The 20,401-nt window shown below is 43.4% G+C and overlaps 1 protein-coding gene across 1 annotated transcript in view; it reads right to left on the reverse strand.

Annotated features, from left to right (window-relative positions):
• The window catches only part of ptar1 (protein prenyltransferase alpha subunit repeat containing 1), a 70,241-nt gene that overhangs the window by 37,216 nt on the left and 12,624 nt on the right, over nt 1-20,401 (reverse strand). The window contains exons 3-4 of the mRNA XM_084314024.1: nt 17,146-17,212; nt 7,331-7,435 (exon numbers count right to left, since the gene is read on the reverse strand). Coding sequence (XP_084170150.1) covers nt 7,331-7,435; nt 17,146-17,212 — 172 coding nt within the window. The remainder of the gene's footprint in view (nt 1-7,330; nt 7,436-17,145; nt 17,213-20,401) is intronic.

The raw sequence follows: 20,401 nt of genomic DNA on the forward strand, positions 1-20,401 counted from the left end.
ACAGTCTCCTCCTCATCATATGTATATATTTACTGTTAGGATCTCTGGGTAACAGTACTGTATATTTGCATATCGCATATGTGACAAATGTAACAGTACTATTACTATATACCTGTAAGGCATGTATGTCCCTATGTCATAAATGTCATGATGTCATGTATGTTGTGTATGTCATAAATGTCACTATGAATTGAAAATGGGGGACCCTGATGTAAACAAGACAAACGCCTTTCTGTGGTCTGCAGCCCCTTAACAATTGTGTGTATTGAGCTGTACTGTACCAATTCTGCAATCTGTTAATAACAATCAATCAATATTTAACAGATTGCAGAATGGGTACAATACAGTACAGCTCAATACACACAATTGTTAAGGGGATGCAGACCGTCTTGTTTACATCAGGGTCCCCCATTTTCAATTCATAGTGACATACATGACATACTACATATAGTAATGTTACATTTGTGACATATATGATATGCAAATATACAGTACTGTTACCCAGAGATCTCCCGGACAAATGGGAGAAAGACGTTTATTGAGCTTAAAAACAATTGATAACGCAAATAACGTTCTGATTAACAAAGTCATTCGTTTTGTGGCATTAACGTTACCTATATTTATCAACATTCATACATTTATCAGAAAGCGAGCGGCGCAAGCACACACACGAAACAACAACAACAACGACAACACACTGCTTGTCGCGTAAATATAACGTTCTGATTAACAAAGTCATTCGTTTTGTGGCATTCACGTTACATAGATTTATCAATAGCAATAGTAATATATATGTTTCTTTAGACTAGAATAAGTCAAATGAAACTTACGGTCTCTTAAAAGTTGCCGCATGTTGTTGATGAGTCAAGTTTACTCGCGAGTACAGCTAGACGATAGAGAGCAATGGCGGCGTTTCAGAAACTCAAACGAAAATGGCCGCTTCCCATTGGTGCTGAGCACAGCGGAGGCGGGTGAAAGGGCTGTAAACTCAGAACAATCTCGCATTCTGGTTGGTTGCATTTGCCTGAGAATTTGCCGATTGCTCGCAAATGACTGCATGGTGCGGCCGCGGTAGGGGGAAAAAAGGATATTTGACGCCTCTGATTGGCTCAGGTTAAAATCCGTCACGACTCCGAATCAAATGACGGAATCTCCAAATCAAATGGACGGATATCCGTCCCAAGACGGAACGCTTTAATGCCTGCCTCTAGCTCAGTACATAAGACAATCCCGGGTTATATCCCATGTGTCAATTAAGGGCACACATCACCATATCAGCTTATACGCGGATGATGTACTCCTATTTATGCAGAACCCAGCCGTCTCTCTGCCCTATCTTCTCCAAGTAATAGATGACTTTGGCAGTCTATCTGGATTTAAGATCAACTGGCCAAAATCAGCCTTCCTTCCACTCAACGAGACTGCGAAGGCAACCATCCTTCCAGCAAACATACTCATGGTAGAGCACTTTAAATGCCTTGGGATTGAAATATTCCCAACTATTAACCAGACAGTAACGTATAACTACTCCAGCTTGGGTGACAGGATTACGAAGGATTTTGACAGGTGGTCCAAATTAAAGAACTCATTACAGGCCCGCGCCTCAATAATTAAGATGAATGTTTTACCCAGAATTAATTTGATCAGCTCCATGCTACCGTTATCTCCCCCTGTTGGTTACTGGCAAAAACTGCACTCTGCTGCATATAAATTCGTCTGGAATAACTAACGCCCACGCTTAAAGAGATCCACTGCACAGAGGAGTAAACTAGACGGGGGTTTAGCATTTCCAGACTTCAAGTATTATTTTCACGCTTACTCTTTGAGACCTCTCATCACTTGGTTTGACGCTCAAGCAGCCGTGTCCTGGCGACCATTGGAGAAGATGGTGTCCCCACATAGACTTCAAGATATCGTGTATACCAACATTTCAATTAAGCAATGCAAATTACAATTTCGCCCTCTGATCACACATGTGATCCAGATTTGGCGTGACACCCAGAAAGCACGCACTAACCGCCATAAATGGCACACGCATTCCCCACTATTCAATAACAATTTGCTCCTTATTGGACAACGACCCATTAGATATCGTAGATGGGAGGGGAAAGGCATCCATACATTGGGGGATATCTTCAATGACTCTGGTATCCAGTCTTTTCAGGACCTATCCAACGGATTTGATCTCCCCGGAAACTCCTTTTTCTTTTATTTACAAATGAGGGCAGCTCTGAAGGCTCATGGAGTTCCATGGGACGCTCCACTAGAGCGACACCGGTTTCACAAATTATTTTATGACAGAGAGACATCGAGAGGCTTCGTCTCTGACTTTTATCGGCACTTACTTATGTCCTCATATAAAGACCTACCCTTAGATACGATTTGGAGAAAGGATATCCCTGAGTTGGATATAGATTTTGATTGGGATGCAGTCTGGGAAAATATTAGGCTATCATCACGCAACCCAGATCACCAACAGATTTATAAAAATGTTGTTCATAGGACTTATTTTACCCCCAGGCGATTGAACCTAATGGGTCTCAGACCTGACTCTCGATGTACCTTGTGTCCAAATGGTGCCATTGGAACATATATGCATATGTACTGGGAGTGCCCTCCTGTTGAGATCTTTTGGGAAAATGTTACCACTCAGTTATCAGAGATTTTCTCTCTAACCATAACGGCCTTGCCTTCTGTTTTATTGTTAAATGATACTCAATTGCCGGCCTCTGTACATGTAAAGAGAATCATTTTGGCTGGCCCGACGGCTGCCAAAAAGTTGATTGCCTCACGCTGGATACAACCAGATAAATTATGTCCGAAGGTATGGATTCTCAAATATCTTGATGTTATTTATTTGGAGATTTCCACTGCACGTGTCATAGGTGTTAATGAAGCCAATATCGCGGTCTGGTTGGCTGTGGTCGAAAAACTAAAAGAACGCAAATGACTCTGGAAATTGAGTACTGAATAAGGTATTATATGACTGTCTCACGTTGGGGTCCTGGGGAGAGAGAGGGTGGGGTGGGGGGGGGGGGGGGGGGAGAGAACGAGCAAATATTCATGTATGTTGGTGGTTTTGGTGTCGTTTGTGTTTGTTTTATTTATTATTTTTCATTCCTTGTGATCCTATGTATATTTTCTGACCCCCTTCTGATCTGGGTCTGGTGGTCGTGGGCTCGGACTGGGGGGGGCCATGGTTCGGGGTCTCTGCGGGTCGAGGCACTAAAGAGGCGTGGTGCTTTGGCTCGCGGGGGGGGCCGGGCTGTGGGTCCTCCGGGGTTGTGGCTTGCGGTTGACGGGCCTGGAGGTGGAGGGGGCGCGGTAAGCCCGTTTTATAGTAAATATTTTATTTCCCTTTTACTTTGTCTCAACTTATTTTGACTGGTTATGCATGTAAATGTATAATCCGTCTAATTTATTGTCTAATCATTGTTGTGTTAGTTTATGTTCTTAGATGTCTTTTATGTATTATTATTGTTATTATTGTGTTGCGAGTTGTGTCGTTTCTTGTTTGAAAAATGAAAATAAAAAAGATTTGATCCAAAAAAAAGAAAACTTTATTAACAGATTGCAGAATAGGTACAATTCAGTACGGGCTCTGAGCAAAGGAAGGAAGTGAGAGATATGAATGAGTAATGCTTGCTATGGTCGGGTAAATAATATGCTGATGTTATTGAACATGTAACTATATAACGTTAATGCCACAAAACGAATGCCTTTGTTAATCATAAGTAACTTTGATGCAGTAGCGTGTGTGTGTGGGGGCGGCGTTGTGCAGGTCGCTTGACTGAAACATTTTTCAAAGTTTGAACGTGTGGACCAGATTGACGCGACACAAATTGACGGATATTTATCGGCCACTGCCATCGACAAATTTGAGCTTATAGGCCGACAGGCCGATGGCAGTCAACAAGGCACTTAGCGGCCGATACCGATACCTGACCGATATATCGGTGCACCCCTAGTTTCCTGGCCAGGACAGGCAGAGATGCAGTCCCTACTATCCAAAGTGTCTTTTCCCTCCTGGATGATAATAATAATGCATTTTATTTATAATGCACCTTTCAGGACACTCAAAAAAAGTCCACAAATCGGTGAATGAAAAAATTATAGGATCAAATGAAAACGACTACTTAAAAATGGATGTTTAAAAGTACTAAAAACCAAAAAGAAAATACCAAACACTAACAAACATTCAGCACAGACAATGGGGATGCTGCCATCTAAAAAATTTTTTTTTAATAAAATGTAAACACATTTTTATTTTTTTTAAGATCCAGGGCTAGGAGAAAAACATCCGGGGCTAAAGCCCCGGAAGCCCAGGGCTAACGACGCCACTGGTGGTGGTGGACAAGCATGTGCAATACAGTTTATTGCAATTAATGTGCAATAGCTGCTCTGTGATGCAATATATTCAGAGTAATTTGCAATCAAACATGGCCGTGGCATGAATACATTGTGCACCAGAACATGCATCAGTACAAGCCAAACGCTTTTCTATCCGTTTGTCTCGTGGGAATCACCAGAGGCCTCACGATACAACACTATTGCGATACTAAAGAGTATTGCGATATTAATATTGCGATATATTACCTTTTTTTCAACTGAAAAGTACAACTTTGTCAACATGTTTATCTAATAAAATAAAGTTCAGTCTGTTCATCTCACTTCAATAATTTTTATTGCAGAACATGGTATTTTCTCAAGCAGACGGATGTAAACACTGTAATCTGTGTTGCATGTACCTGACAAACTGAACCGTTTGTATTACAGTCATATTCCAACTTAACTGAATGCACACGTGTGCATGTGTGTGGACTACTGTACTATTACAGGTATTGAAATGAACAATGCAACTTCCTTATAAAAAAAAAATGATTTTTTTTTATAAATACTTAAATATTGATACTTGGCGTCCCTGTATCGATACAGTATCACCACGCAAAGTGATATTTCCCCCCACCCCTACTTGTTACCTTGTGCGGTGACAATGTAAAAAGTAATCAATACATTTAATGCACTGTTGTAGAGTGTGAAATAAGGGTGCAGACTTTACTTTTGACATTGAAAAGTTAATTTAGCTGAGACCTGGGCCCTCATTTATCAACGTTGCGTACGCACAGATATGTGCTTAACCCGTGCGTACGACCATTTCTAAGCAAAGTGTGGGATTTATCAATTTGAACGTGAACTTGACTTTGTGCTTATGTCTACGCACAGCTCGGAGCATGCGTAGCTGACGCCCAGTGGTAGAATATCGTTACTACGGCATATGCGCTCCTCAGTTCATGCATTAGTTTCAACGCGGAAATAAGCTTTCGTGCATTACTCCCGACACTGGTGCTGTTCTGTATGAACCGTAATTCATTATAGTTCATTGTGAAATAGCGACAGTAGTGTAATTATAACGGGCTCATGCGCGAACAAGAGGTTGGCTTGCTTGTTTGGCACGGGGGGCAGACGCAGAACACCTAGTGTAACTGCCGCCGTGTCATAGTGTAATTCAAGTTAAGCTTCAGTATGATGTCATATAGTAGAACCGGTTAGAACAGGCTAGAACGTTCTGGAACGGTCTTGAGGTTTGAGGATGCCGCAGTGATGTCATAGCAGAACCTTCCAGAACTGCGCTCCACAGTGTATAAATAGAGAGAACTTACAAGGGTTCTCTCTCTCACTTCTCAACCACCGTCAACCACCTAGCCCCTTTCGTGACTGTGATGCACCGAGTGAATCCACAGTCACTTGCTCCTCAATAGATTTACCCTGAATGACTGGTTCTGACCGAACGACGTTTCAAAGGTACTCACAGTTGCACGAGGGTTTCGGACAGAGATACGGGATGGTTTGAAAGCTCTGCGTTGCTAATAAACATTTTAAATAATTTTCATAAACTGGTCAACACTGCATTATTTCCGGCGTTGTGTGCATGATGCGCATGCGCTGTGATCACACCAGGCAGCCAACGCCGGAAATAATGCCGTGTTGACCAGTTTATAAAAAATATTTAAAATGTTTATTAGCAACGCCAAGCTTTCAAACCATCCCGTATCTCTGTCCGAAACCCTCGTGCAACTGTGAGTACCTTTGACATTTCTCTGTAATTCTTGTATAACGAACGGTTCGGTTAGAACCAGTCCTTCAGGGTAAATCTAGGTTGGTTTCCTATTGAGGAGCAAGTGACTGTGGATTCACTCGGTGCATCACAGTCACGAAAGGGGTTACAGAACACCCACCTCCAAACGCGATTAAATATTGTTTCAAATAAAAAGCGACATACTATTATTTTGTGTCATGTTTCCAAATACAAAATGCTTTCTACTTCAATTTGTTGGTTAGAATAGATTACCTCGCTCCGTTGAAACTTCACTGAGACTAACAGTAAAAGATAGTCTTTTTTTTTGTGAGCTCCACGCACAGACGTGATAATAATGATAATAATAATAATAATAATAATAATAATAATAATAATAATAATAATAATAATAATAATAATAATAAAGCTTCATTTTATATAGCGCCTTTCAAGAGACCCATGCAAGGTCGCTTTACATAGATAGGGGGGGGAATTAACAAAGTAATAAACATAGTGGACAGACTATGTAAATAATGATGGGATTCAAGTTCATGTTTATATTGATCACATAGGCAGGCTACACATGGCGTATAGGCTACATCATACATGGCAGTGAGATTCATTGTTCTTGTATATGCTCTAGTATTATTGTTTATATAGGCTACCCAATACTGACATCAAAATAGATTGTATGCCTCTAGAAATCATATGCAGCAGGTAAAAAATTTACGGAAAATCCGTCGCGATTTGGAATACAATTGAGGAGAACTTTAATCCCTGGGTATTAATCGAACAAAACGGAAAAAGGCAGTCATATTCCAGCACGGGCTTTATTAGTTAATATGGTCTTTAATAGATATCATATCCGACATCACCGTACGTGTACATGTCTGTCAGCCTGTCTCGTATTTCTCCATAACACGCTTCCCTCGGGTCAGTCCATTATTTCACATCCCATGGGGGTGTTTCATGACCATATATGGATAATCGGGGCGGTTCTGGTATGCAAATACTTAAAACCATGCACGAGCTCAAGCGTAGGATCAAAGTGATATTTATCAAGACAGGTGTGCGTAGGACCCGTGTACGCACATGTGATAAATCCAGTTTTTTTTGTGCGTGCACACATTCTAAATTCTGTGCTTACGTATGAAAATAGAACACTTTCTAAGAATTTTTGATAAATGAGGGCCCTGGTGTGTGTGTGTGTGTGTGTGTGTGTGTATGTGTGTGTGTGTGTGTGTGTGTGCTCACCGGTGGATCCAGGTCTCTGGGCTCTTGGGGAACTTGGTCAGGGCCAGCTGGCCCAGGTACAGGTCCCTCTCTGGGGTCAGCACTCCACTCTGCACCAGCTCCTTCCTGCAACACACACAGCGTCAGCACTCGGGGGACAGTGGTGCGTGTCCTTGGGTTCCTACTAGGGGTGTAAATATTTGATATACAACGATTCAATTGCGATTCTTCAGGCAACGATTCAAGGCATCGTGAAATCTCTTGACCATTCGATTCGATGCGACCTTAGGATCGATGCATTGTTGTTACACCTCTATTCCCTACTAAACTAAACTGTCCGGTCCCCACGAGGTAAAGGAGCGCTTTCACAGTTTGGAATCTGCACGTTCTGAAGCACCGTCTGTGGCTCCTCACATGGTCGGGGAGAGCGCTCCACAGACTGGGAGCTCAACCTCCAAAGGTATAATAGTTATGGTTAGGTTAAGAACCCTTTCACTACCACACGACAGAAGGTTAACCCTTTCACTGTCACACGACAAAGGGTTAACCCTTTCACTACAGAAGGTTAACCCTTTCACTGTCACACGACAAAGGGTTAACCCTTTCACTACAGAAGGTTAACCCTTTCACTGTCACACGACAAATGGTTAACCTTGTGCAGTGTGGTAGTGAAAGGTTAACCTTCTGTAGTGTGGTAGTGAAAGGGTTAACCCTTTGTCGTGTGGTAGTGAAAGGTTAACCTTCTGTAGTGCGGTAGTGAAAGGGTTAACCCTTTGTCGTGTGGTAGTGAAAGGTTAACCTTCTGTAGTGTGGTAGTGAAATGGTTAACCTTCTGTAGTGTGGTTCTATAGCGTGCATAAGTACACATATACTATCGATAATCTAGCGTTTATTTGAAAACGATTCATAAATAGGCCGACAAATGACAACGTGTCTAGTGTATTCGAGAATATTCCAATAAATGCCGTTTATGGGGGAATCTTTCTATTTTCCGGAAATCTTCTAGAGAACGATAGCTTTTCGAAATTCTATAAAAAGGATATGAACCGATTAAAAAAACGATCCGTTTCGACAATGTTGACTGCAAACAAGTCATTGATAAGCGACGGGAAGATTAGACACATAGCCAAAATTTTAAACATAGATTATGCGTTTTTAACGCCATCATTGAAGTGGATGCTGGCACTCAACGGGGTTTTCAATGTTAAATGGCCGTTAAATGTTCAATCACTGATCTAGTTAATGCCAGTTATAAAAGTTGTATTGTTATACAGTTCGTGTTCTACCTCAGATTTGTGGTTTGGCAAGTAGGCCTAGTAGTTTGTAACCACATGTAATATTCTGAACCACAAGTAACCTTCTGGTTTCTTCAGCAGCAAAAAATAGCCTCTAAACTAGACAGAAATAATTAATTCATGTATATCGAGATAATTATCGATATCGAGTGATATGAACATTTTTATCGTGATAAAATGTTTGGTCACATCGTCCAGCCCTATGTGATGGGGGCATTTGTACCGGCCGTTACCCAGGCGATGGACCCTCAGGCCCGTGTGGCCGCGTTAACCCATTCACTGCCACACGACAGCCGGTTAACCCTTTCACTGTTGACAATACAGAAGGGTTAGCCCTTTATAATGACGCTAATGATGGAGCATCGCCGTCGGTTGTGTGATAGTAAAGGGTTAACCTTCTGTCGTGTGGCAGTGAAAGGGTTAAGTGACAGATTTAGGGCGGCAGCAGTTTGAGCAGGAGCTCCGTGTTAAAAAGGGGGCGTCGACAACAGAACACGGGTTTGTGGGATGCATGCATGAACACACAGGACTTGTGTTCATTATTCTCATTCTGAATCATTCCTCAAGAGTCAATGCGGTGCGTTGGGATCTAAATAGTGTTCTGTAGCACCCTCTGCTGGCCAACAGTGTCGGGGGCACCAAGTTTGCACTTTCACTGCAACTAAACATGAAATAATCAACCACAGCTATGAAGTCACCCAACGCCAACAGCCTGTATGACGCCGGTCTTATAGTATCCGACTTTGAGGATGACCAGGAATCCACTGGACACCCAAACTGTGCCCAAAAGCCTTTCCCAAGAAAGACCACAATCTGTAGCCTCGTTCACCCTTTTTAAAGCAGCCTGCCATAGAAATCCCTGTCTTCCACAGGGAATAATGCTGCACTGCCAGGCGACATGGAGGCCAGGCCACCGAGGGCTCACTCTGCAGGCCCATCAGTCTGCCGTGTCCTGTGGCCGTCTGGGTCCAAGGTGACCCGCCCTGACCCAGATCTGCTCCACAGACGGGAACATTAACTAGTGTTTGATATCATAAACAAGCATACTTCATGTTAGCCGAGAACCTACATGAGCCAACAGAAATGCACGATGATGAAAACAAGTGGCTCCTACAGTGAATACAGTTAGAAATACAGTGAATACAGTTAGGAATACAGTGAATACAGTTAGAAATACGTGAATACAGTTAGGTACAGTTAGGAATACAGTGAGGAATACAGTGAATACAGTTAGGAATACAGTGAATACAGTGAATACAGTTAGGAATACAGTGAATACAGTTAGGTACAGTTAGGAATACAGTGAGGAATACAGTGAATACAGTTAGGAATACAGTGAATAATTAGAAATACAGTGAATACAGTTAGGAATACAGTGAATAATTAGAAATACAGTTAGGAATACAGTGAATAATTATAAATACAGTGAATACAGTTAGGAATACAGTGAATAATTAGAAATACAGTGAATACAGTTAGGAATACAGTGAATAATTAGAAATAGTGAATAGTTAGGAATACAGTGAATACAGTTAGAAATACAGTGAATACAGTTAGGAATACAGGCTGCCCCCTTCCCTCCCTCGAGTCCCTACACTCCACCAGGGCCTTGAGGAGGGCGAGGAAGATCATGGCAGACCCCGCCCACCCGGGTCACGACCTCTTCACCATGCTCCCCCACGGCAGGCGGCTACGGCTGCCCAAGAAACTAAAGTCCCGCCATAGACTCAGCTTCTTCCCCTCAGCAGCTCGCCTGGTAAACGAGTCAGGTGTCCCCCTGCTCCCCCCCCCTCCCCCCCTCTATGGGGAGCTGCTAGTGCTGGACCTCTGGACTTGAACTGTGCTGCACTGTTTAATTTATTGTTGTCTCACTGTTCTGTCCTGTCTTGCACTTTACTTAAAATTATTTATTTACTGTTGTATTGTTCTTAATTGTGAAAAAAGTATGCACTGTAATGTCAAAAGACGTTCCATTTTGTACCTGTATGAAATGGCGAATAAAGTAATCCGAATCTGAAATACAGTTAGGAATACAGTGAATAGTTAGGAATACAGTGAATACAGTTAGAAATACAGTGAATACAGTTAGAAATACAGTGAATACAGTTAGGAATACAGTGAATACAGTTAGAAATACAGTGAATACAGTTAGAGACAGTGAATACAGTTAGAAATACAGTGAATACAGTTAGAAATAGTGAATACAGTTAGAAATAGTGAATACAGTTAGAAATACAGTGAATACAGTTAGAAATACAGTGAATACAGTTAGAAATACAGTGAATACAGTTAGAAATACAGTGAATACAGTTAGAAATACAGTGAATAGTTAGGAATACAGTGAATACAGTTAGGAATACAGTGAATACAGTTAGAAATACAGTGAATACAGTTAGAAATACAGTGAATACAGTTAGGAATACAGTGAATAGTTAGAAATACAGTGAATACAGTTAGAAATACAATGAATACAGTTAGAAATACAGTGAATAGTTAGGAATACAGTGAATACAGTTAGGAATACAGTGAATACAGTTAGGAATACAGTGAATACAGTTAGAAAGACAGTGAATACAGTTAGAAATACAGTGAATACAGTTAGAAAGACAGTGAATACAGTTAGAAAGACAGTGAATAGTTAGGAATACAGTGAATAGTTAGAAATACAGTGAATGCAGTTAGAAATACAATGAATACAGTTAGAAATACAGTGAATAGTTAGAAATACAGTGAATACAGTTAGGAATACAGTGAATACAGTTAGAAATACAGTGAATACAGTTAGGAATACAGTGAATACAGTTAGAAAGACAGTAAATACAGTTAGAAATACAGTGAATACAGTTAGAAAGACAGTGAATACAGTTAGAAATACAGTGAATAGTTAGAAAGACAGTGAATACAGTTAGAAATACAGTGAATACAGTTAGAAAGACAGTGAATACAGGACGGTCAAGCAGGACGGCTGAACCAGCTAACAGCCCTGAGGTCAAGCAGGACGACTGAACCAGCTAACAGCCCTGAGGTCAAGCAGGACGGCTGAACCAGCTAACAGCCCTGTGGTCAAGCAGGACGACTGAACCAGCTAACAGCCCTGAGGTCAAGCAGGAGGACTGAACCAGCTAACAGCCCTGAGGTCAAGCAGGACGGCTGAACCAGCTAACAGCCCTGTGGTCAAGCAGGACGACTGAACCAGCTAACAGCCCTGAGGTCAAGCAGGACGGCTGAACCAGCTAACAGCCCTGAGGTCAAGCAGGACGACTGAACCAGCTAACAGACCTGAGGTCAAGCAGGACGGCTGAACCAGCTAACAGCCCTGTGGTCAAGCAGGACGGAATACAGTGAATACAGTTAGAAATACAGTGAATACAGTTAGAAATACAGTGAATACAGTTAGGAATACAGTGAATACAGTTAGAAATACAGTGAATACAGTTAGAGACAGTGAATACAGTTAGAAATACAGTGAATACAGTTAGAAATACAGTGAATACAGTTAGAAATAGTGAATACAGTTAGAAATACAGTGAATAGTTAGGAATACAGTGAATACAGTTAGGAATACAGTGAATACAGTTAGAAATACAGTGAATACAGTTAGAAATACAGTGAATAGTTAGGAATACAGTGAATACAGTTAGGAATACAGTGAATAGTTAGAAATACAGTGAATACAGTTAGAAATACAATGAATACAGTTAGAAATAGTGAATAGTTAGGAATACAGTGAATACAGTTAGGAATACAGTGAATACAGTTAGGAATACAGTGAATACAGTTAGAAAGACAGTGAATACAGTTAGAAATACAGTGAATACAGTTAGAAAGACAGTGAATACAGTTAGAAATACAGTGAATAGTTAGGAATACAGTGAATAGTTAGAAATACAGTGAATACAGTTAGAAATACAATGAATACAGTTAGAAATACAGTGAATAGTTAGAAATACAGTGAATACAGTTAGGAATACAGTGAATACAGTTAGAAATACAGTGAATACAGTTAGGAATACAGTGAATACAGTTAGAAAGACAGTGAATACAGTTAGAAATACAGTGAATACAGTTAGAAAGACAGTGAATACAGTTAGAAATACAGTGAATAGTTAGAAAGACAGTGAATACAGTTAGAGATACAGTGAATACAGTTAGAAAGACAGTGAATACAGGACGGTCAAGCAGGACGGCTGAACCAGCTAACAGCCCTGAGGTCAAGCAGGAGGACTGAACCAGCTAACAGCCCTGAGGTCAAGCAGGACGACTGAACCAGCTAACAGCCCTGTGGTCAAGCAGGACGACTGAACCAGCTAACAGACCTGAGGTCAAGCAGGACGACTGAACCAGCTAACAGCCCTGCGGTCAAGCAGGACGACTGAACCAGCTAACAGACCTGAGGTCAAGCAGGAGGACTGAACCAGCTAACAGCCCTGAGGTCAAGCAGGAGGACTGAACCAGCTAACAGCCCTGCGGTCAAGCAGGACGACTGAACCAGCTAACAGCCCTGTGGTCAAGCAGGACGGCTGAACCAGCTAACAGACCTGAGGTCAAGCAGGACGACTGAACCAGCTAACAGCCCTGAGGTCAAGCAGGACGACTGAACCAGCTAACAGACCTGTGGTCAAGCAGGAGGACTGAACCAGCTAACAGCCCTGCGGTCAAGCAGGACGATTGAACCAGCTAACAGACCTGAGGTCAAGCAGGACGGCTGAACCAGCTAACAGCCCTGTGGTCAAGCAGGACGGCTGAACCAGCTAACAGCCCTGTGGTCAAGCAGGACGACTGAACCAGCTAACAGCCCTGAGGTCAAGCAGGAGGACTGAACCAGCTAACAGCCCTGTGGTCAAGCAGGACGGCTGAACCAGCTAACAGCCCTGTGGTCAAGCAGGACGACTGAACCAGCTAACAGCCCTGTGGTCAAGCAGGACGGCTGAACCAGCTAACAGCCCTGTGGTCAAGCAGGAGGACTGAACCAGCTAACAGCCCTGCGGTCAAGCAGGACGACTGAACCAGCTAACAGCCCTGTGGTCAAGCAGGACGGCTGAACCAGCTAACAGCCCTGTGGTCAAGCAGGACGACTGAACCAGCTAACAGCCCTGTGGTCAAGCAGGACGGCTGAACCAGCTAACAGACCTGTGGTCAAGCAGGAGGACTGAACCAGCTAACAGCCCTGAGGTCAAGCAGGACGACTGAACCAGCTAACAGCCCTGTGGTCAAGCAGGACGGCTGAACCAGCTAACAGCCCTGTGGTCAAGCAGGACGACTGAACCAGCTAACAGCCATGTGGTCAAGCAGGACGGCTGAACCAGCTAACAGCCCTGTGGTCAAGCAGGAGGACTGAACCAGCTAACAGCCCTGAGGTCAAGCAGGACGACTGAACCAGCTAACAGCCCTGCGGTCAAGCAGGACGACTGAACCAGCTAACAGACCTGAGGTCAAGCAGGACGACTGAACCAGCTAACAGCCCTGAGGTCAAGCAGGACGACTGAACCAGACAGACCTGAGGTCAAGCAGGACGACTGAACCAGACAGACCTGAGGTCAAGCAGGACGGCTGAACCAGCTAACAGCCCTGAGGTCAAGCAGGAGGACTGAACCAGCTAACAGCCCTGAGGTCAAGCAGGAGGACTGAACCAGCTAACAGCCCTGTGGTCAAGCAGGACGGCTGAACCAGCTAACAGACCTGAGGTCAAGCAGGACGGCTGAACCAGCTAACAGCCCTGAGGTCAAGCAGGACGACTGAACCAGCTAACAGCCCTGAGGTCAAGCAGGACGGCTGAACCAGCTAACAGCCCTGTGGTCAAGCAGGACGACTGAACCAGCTAACAGACCTGAGGTCAAGCAGGACGACTGAACCAGCTAACAGCCCTGAGGTCAAGCAGGAGGACTGAACCAGCTAACAGCCCTGAGGTCAAGCAGGACGACTGAACCAGCTAACAGACCTGTGGTCAAGCAGGACGGCTGAACGAGCTAACAGACCTGAGGTCAAGCAGGACGGCTGAACCAGCTAACAGACCTGAGGTCAAGCAGGACGGCTGAACCAGCTAACAGCCCTGAGGTCAAGCAGGAGGACTGAACCAGCTAACAGCCCTGAGGTCAAGCAGGACGGCTGAACCAGCTAACAGCCCTGTGGTCAAGCAGGAGGACTGAACCAGCTAACAGCCCTGAGGTCAAGCAGGACGACTGAACCAGACAGACCTGAGGTCAAGTAGGACGACTGAACCAGCTAACAGCCCTGAGGTCAAGCAGGACGACTGAACCAGCTAACAGCCCTGAGGTCAAGCAGGAGGACTGAACCAGCTAACAGCCCTGTGGTCAAGCAGGACGGCTGAACCAGCTAACAGCCCTGTGGTCAAGCAGGACGACTGAACCAGCTAACAGACCTGAGGTCAAGCAGGACGACTGAACCAGCTAACAGCCCTGAGGTCAAGCAGGACGGCTGAACCAGCTAACAGACCTGAGGTCAAGCAGGACGGCTGAACCAGCTAACAGCCCTGAGGTCAAGCAGGAGGACTGAACCAGCTAACAGCCCTGAGGTCAAGCAGGACGGCTGAACCAGCTAACAGCCCTGTGGTCAAGCAGGACGACTGAACCAGCTAACAGCCCTGAGGTCAAGCAGGACGACTGAACCAGACAGACCTGAGGTCAAGCAGGACGACTGAACCAGCTAACAGACCTGAGGTCAAGCAGGACGGCTGAACCAGCTAACAGCCCTGTGGTCAAGCAGGACGACTGAACCAGCTAACAGACCTGAGGTCAAGCAGGACGACTGAACCAGCCAACAGCCCTGAGGTCAAGCAGGACGACTGAACCAGCTAACAGACCTGCGGTCAAGCAGGACGACTGAACCAGCTAACAGCCCTGAGGTCAAGCAGGACGACTGAACCAGCTAACAGACCTGAGGTCAAGCAGGACGACTGAACCAGCTAACAGACCTGCGGTCAAGCAGGACGACTGAACCAGCTAACAGCCCTGCGGTCAAGCAGGACGACTGAACCAGCTAACAGCCCTGAGGTCAAGCAGGACGACTGAACCAGCTAACAGCCCTGAGGTCAAGCAGGAGGACTGAACCAGCTAACAGCCCTGAGGTCAAGCAGGACGACTGAACCAGCTAACAGCCCTGCGGTCAAGCAGGACGGCTGAACCAGACAGCAGCCCGTCACATGGGCGCTGACCCGACATCCCTTGGGACACGTGGGTCCGTTGCAGTAACACCGTCGAACCCAATCAATAGGGATTCAATGTTTTGAACTCCTGGGCCCCTGGCCATCAGGATGCTCAATGACAATAACACTCATGCTGCACACGCTCACACTTATGGTCACTTTACAAAAGGAAAGGTCACTTTAAGAATAGTATAGTACTGCATTGTATAGCAGTGTACATAAAGACCCAGTGCCTCATCCGTAGCTAACAGTGTACTGCACTGCCACAGGACCTAGCATGTCCTACCATTCTCTGTAAATAACTCATGTACAGATACCGATATGCCCTACTTTGATTACTTGTTTTTTTGCACAATGTCGTCCTATTGGATTCTTATTATATATTACTATTGTATTATTGCACAATCGTTGCGTAGACCCCCCGCATTTCATTGTATACTTGTATGCCGTGACAAATAAAACTCTTGACTTGACTATGTAACAAACCATCATCTACACTCACAGCACACACATCCACACGCACACACTCACTTTAAATAAACACTCACCGTAGCACCCACTTTACCCACTTTAGACACTTTAACACACTTTATATTTATTAGTAAAGAGATTTGCACTACAATTCATACCGCATTCATTGCACCTTACCCTAAGTTTGTACCTAATCCCATTTCTGCATTGTACCTCGCTGTTACTCTTTTTACTCTGTATTGTATATTGTATATATGTATTAGGGCTGACCCCTATTAGTCGATTAGTCTAATGCAATTTTTTTTAATTTTTTAATTTAAATCATTCTTTCCAAAAGAAAAGAGGCCTAGAAGCGTGGCTAACGCTAATGGCACGCATACCAGAGGCTAACTGCCTAAGAAAACAGGCACAGAGGCACTGAAAGAGGATTTCACCCGTCTAATGAACACACTAGACTAGACAAATATCAAGATGTATCCATCAGTGGACCAATTGCATGCTTTCACAGAGGACAAGAAGCCTTCAGTCGACTCCTTCAGACATTAAGCACCCCCCCCACAGCCCCAATGGAATGATAAACTAATAAAAAAAATAAAAATAAAAAATATTCTTTTTTGTCGACTAATAGTAGAGTAACTGCAAATTTTGGCCAAACATAGTCGACTATCCAAATCCTTAGTCGGGGACAGCCCTACTATGTATATTGACTGAACACTTTATTTGACGTACTTTTGACTTTTTCAATTTTTTTATACTTTTTATCTATTTTTATCTAGCACACTCCCAGGGGCTCATACAGAAAAAAGCATTTCATGATAAAGTATTCTGTATTTTACAATTAATAAACAAACTTGAACTTGAAACTTTGGAGCGCTTCCTATTTCCTGTTTGGTGACTGGAGTCCGTACCTGACATTCCACGCCGTAGTGAAGTCTGGGTTGAGCAGCAGGAGAGTGCAGGTGATGTCCACAAGCGCTGGGGGGAGAAGGTGACAGTGAGTCAGGGCTCTACGCTAACCTTTTTCACTAGGGGCACAGGTGCTCCTAAATGAAAAAATTTAGGAGCACACAAAGAAATTTAGGAGCACCCAAAAATATTTAGGAGCACAGTGAAAATATGTCAAGTAACAGTTTTTTTTTTTTTTTTTTTCAAAAATATATGTATATTTGTACTGTGCATGCAAACGGGAACGGGACACATCTGTGCAATAGCACATACCACCAAAGTCACTGGCCCACTGTGTGCGTGTGTGTGTATCATCTGCGTGTGCAAACGGGAATGGGACACAGACATTTGAACTATTAATTAAGTGATTAATGCCTACTGTGGCAAAGTTGTAGCCAACAACTAGGCCTAATAAGAAAGGCAGTGACATTGAACAAAAAGGAGACACTGGCTTTACAACCAGGGCCATCAGTAGAGGGGGGAGCTAGTGTTGCTCTTCTAGAAAAATAATCCTTTCAGGGTTGCCTATCGAAATACTGTACACCTCCAGTACAGAAACATTGTTTATGAGTTTGCGTGTCAGGTAGACCATTGATTGACAGTCGATTCTGCCAATTACGACGTCACACCGCTTGCACTCTGGCCGGACCCTATTGCCCACCTCTGCGGTTGATAACGCTAGCCAAGTTAGCTGTACACACATACACAGTGGGCCAGTTGTAGGGGTGTAACAATACATCGCAATGCATCGATCCTACTTTGCAATATTTACAAAACATGACATTGTTTTCGAACTCTAGCCATGGGGAAATGTTTAGCCAATTCACGTTAAATTTGTATGTCTTCCCTCAGTGGGTGTAGCTTCGCTAGCTACAGTGGCTACATTGGGTGCTACAGTGGGTGTAGCCTCGCTAGCTTGGCCAACTTCGCTAGCATGCTGGCTAGCGTCAGTATCTTGGTTAACGTTAACCATCACCTCTGTAACATGAGCTGCCTCGCCTGACTTCTCATTCTCCGGTATTTTTCGCGCAAAATAAAAATGAATGGGCTTCGACATGGCTGTATTGTCTGACTCAGACAGTGACGCTGATCGTTACTTTCAGTTTACAGTCGCGTGACCACAGGAAACTCTACTGTGATTGGAACGTTTATGCGGCTGTGAACTGTGGGACTTGTAGTTTTTTAACGATTCTCGCAGCGGAGGAAAAAAAAGGACGAATGAGGCTGTACTCTGCACTCGCCGGCCCCACTCGCACGCCGTGCGAGTACTTGATTTTGCAGGTTCGCACACTATTATTTTTAGGGGCATATGCGAGCAATATGGTCGCACTGTAGAGCCCTGTGAGTGCACTTCACATAATGTCCACAAGAGCTGGGGGGAGAAGGTGACAGTGAGTGCACTTCACATAATGCTGGCATGTTCCTTTAACACATTCAGCGCCAGACCCGAGATATCCCGGGTTAACTCGCCATGCGTTGGGCGCCAAGACCCGAGATTTCTCGGGTTTTGGTCATTTATTCCTTTATTCGATATTTGTATTCATTATTCATCCACGGACCTCTGTGTTGCCATAGGGAATGAGTTTGAGGTCGCCAAAGTGCAATACCGGCCGCATCCCGCTAGACGGCGGTATCGAACACCCGTTGTACCCTTGTATCTTGGCCTGTGTAATGGCCAAACGTCTCCGGTTTCATGTTTCCTTGTCGGGCGAGGGCAGCCGTTCTCCCGGTTCCATTGAAGCGCGTCAAATATCCCCGATCCATATGTTGTGGTGGATTATGCCGTGGGCCAAATGGACATTTGATGTACCAGATGGCGATCAAACAATTGGAATATTATTTTTGGAATACTCCCGATCACAGGTAAGAACGATCTGACGTGAATCTTACCTTGATCCGGCAATGCTTTTATACCGATCGGGCTGATAAGCGTTTTTAGTGTTCAATACGAATGCCGTTACTGGCAATCAAATAATCAGAAACGACCAGCCCCCCTTCATGCATTCATGATGGAACATAATACCTATGATATAGACTTGATTTTGGAATAATAGCGTATACAGGCAAGACACGGCAACATCTATAGTGGAATTGACGTATAGGGCTATAACTCAGCATTTCATGAATTACCCTAAACCGCTCTAAAACCATACTTATATTCACCACGATATAACAGGGGAACATATGGATGGAAAATGTTATTCTTTTTCACATATTGAACGATAGATAGGCGATGTCAAATGGGTCATAGCATTGCTCAGGCATTTCACTGATAGATATCTGCTACCACCTAGTGGCAAGAGGAAACATCAGGGATATCCTGACACAACTTGTATTTATTCTTACCCTGCCTACTCTTTTACACTGCCTATCAAATTCATGTGTCGGTTATTGCACTTTTTACTTCTTACTGATGACTATTTTTAAACTGAATCATTTTATTCTTATTATTTGCTAGATCCAAATGTGAAACACTGATTATTTGTTCATGAATTACAGGAGTATTACTGAATAGAGAGCCTATTAGGATGCTAGATCCTAATGTGAAACACTGTGATTTGCCATATCTTGCTATGCTCGCTCATGCCTGTATTTTTTATGTCCGTTCTATTTTATAATTTTTTTGACTATTTTTAAACTGAATCATTTTAAACTATTTTTATTATTTGTGTTACTGAAAACTGTAAGCGGAGAGCCTATTGGGATGCTAGATCCTAATGTGAAACACTGTGATTCTACCTGTCTATCTTTTTATGCTCGATTATGCCTGTATTTTTTGCTGTTGTGAAGCACTTTGAACTGCAACCTCTGTATGAAAAGTGCTATACAAATAAAGTTATTATTATTATTATAGTATTGTATCCATAGCTATAATATAGAATATAGTTATAGCTCTACAAACAAGGTGACGCAGTCCTATCGTTTAAAGCGCGGCCTAGCTACAGCGGGCCACAACTAATAGCTGGCGCCGAATGAGTTAAAGACAGGGTTTCCCATTAATGACCTAGACTGTGGCGGCCCACCACAGTTGTATAATGAACCCAAAAAAAGTAATAAAAAATAAAAATATTTTTTTACCATTTTTTTTTAAATATAAAGTTTGCCAATAGGGATGTATCAGTAGTATTGGCAGACGGTAGTAGTCGTAATAGTAATCCGCTATATTTTTTTATTTTCTAAAAAATAAACCAATTCAACACAGGTAACCACTTTTGCTTC

The sequence above is a fragment of the Notolepis coatsorum genome (assembly GCF_963971535.1).
Source record: "Notolepis coatsorum genome assembly, chromosome: 1".
Taxonomy (NCBI): domain Eukaryota; kingdom Metazoa; phylum Chordata; class Actinopteri; order Aulopiformes; family Paralepididae; genus Notolepis; species Notolepis coatsorum.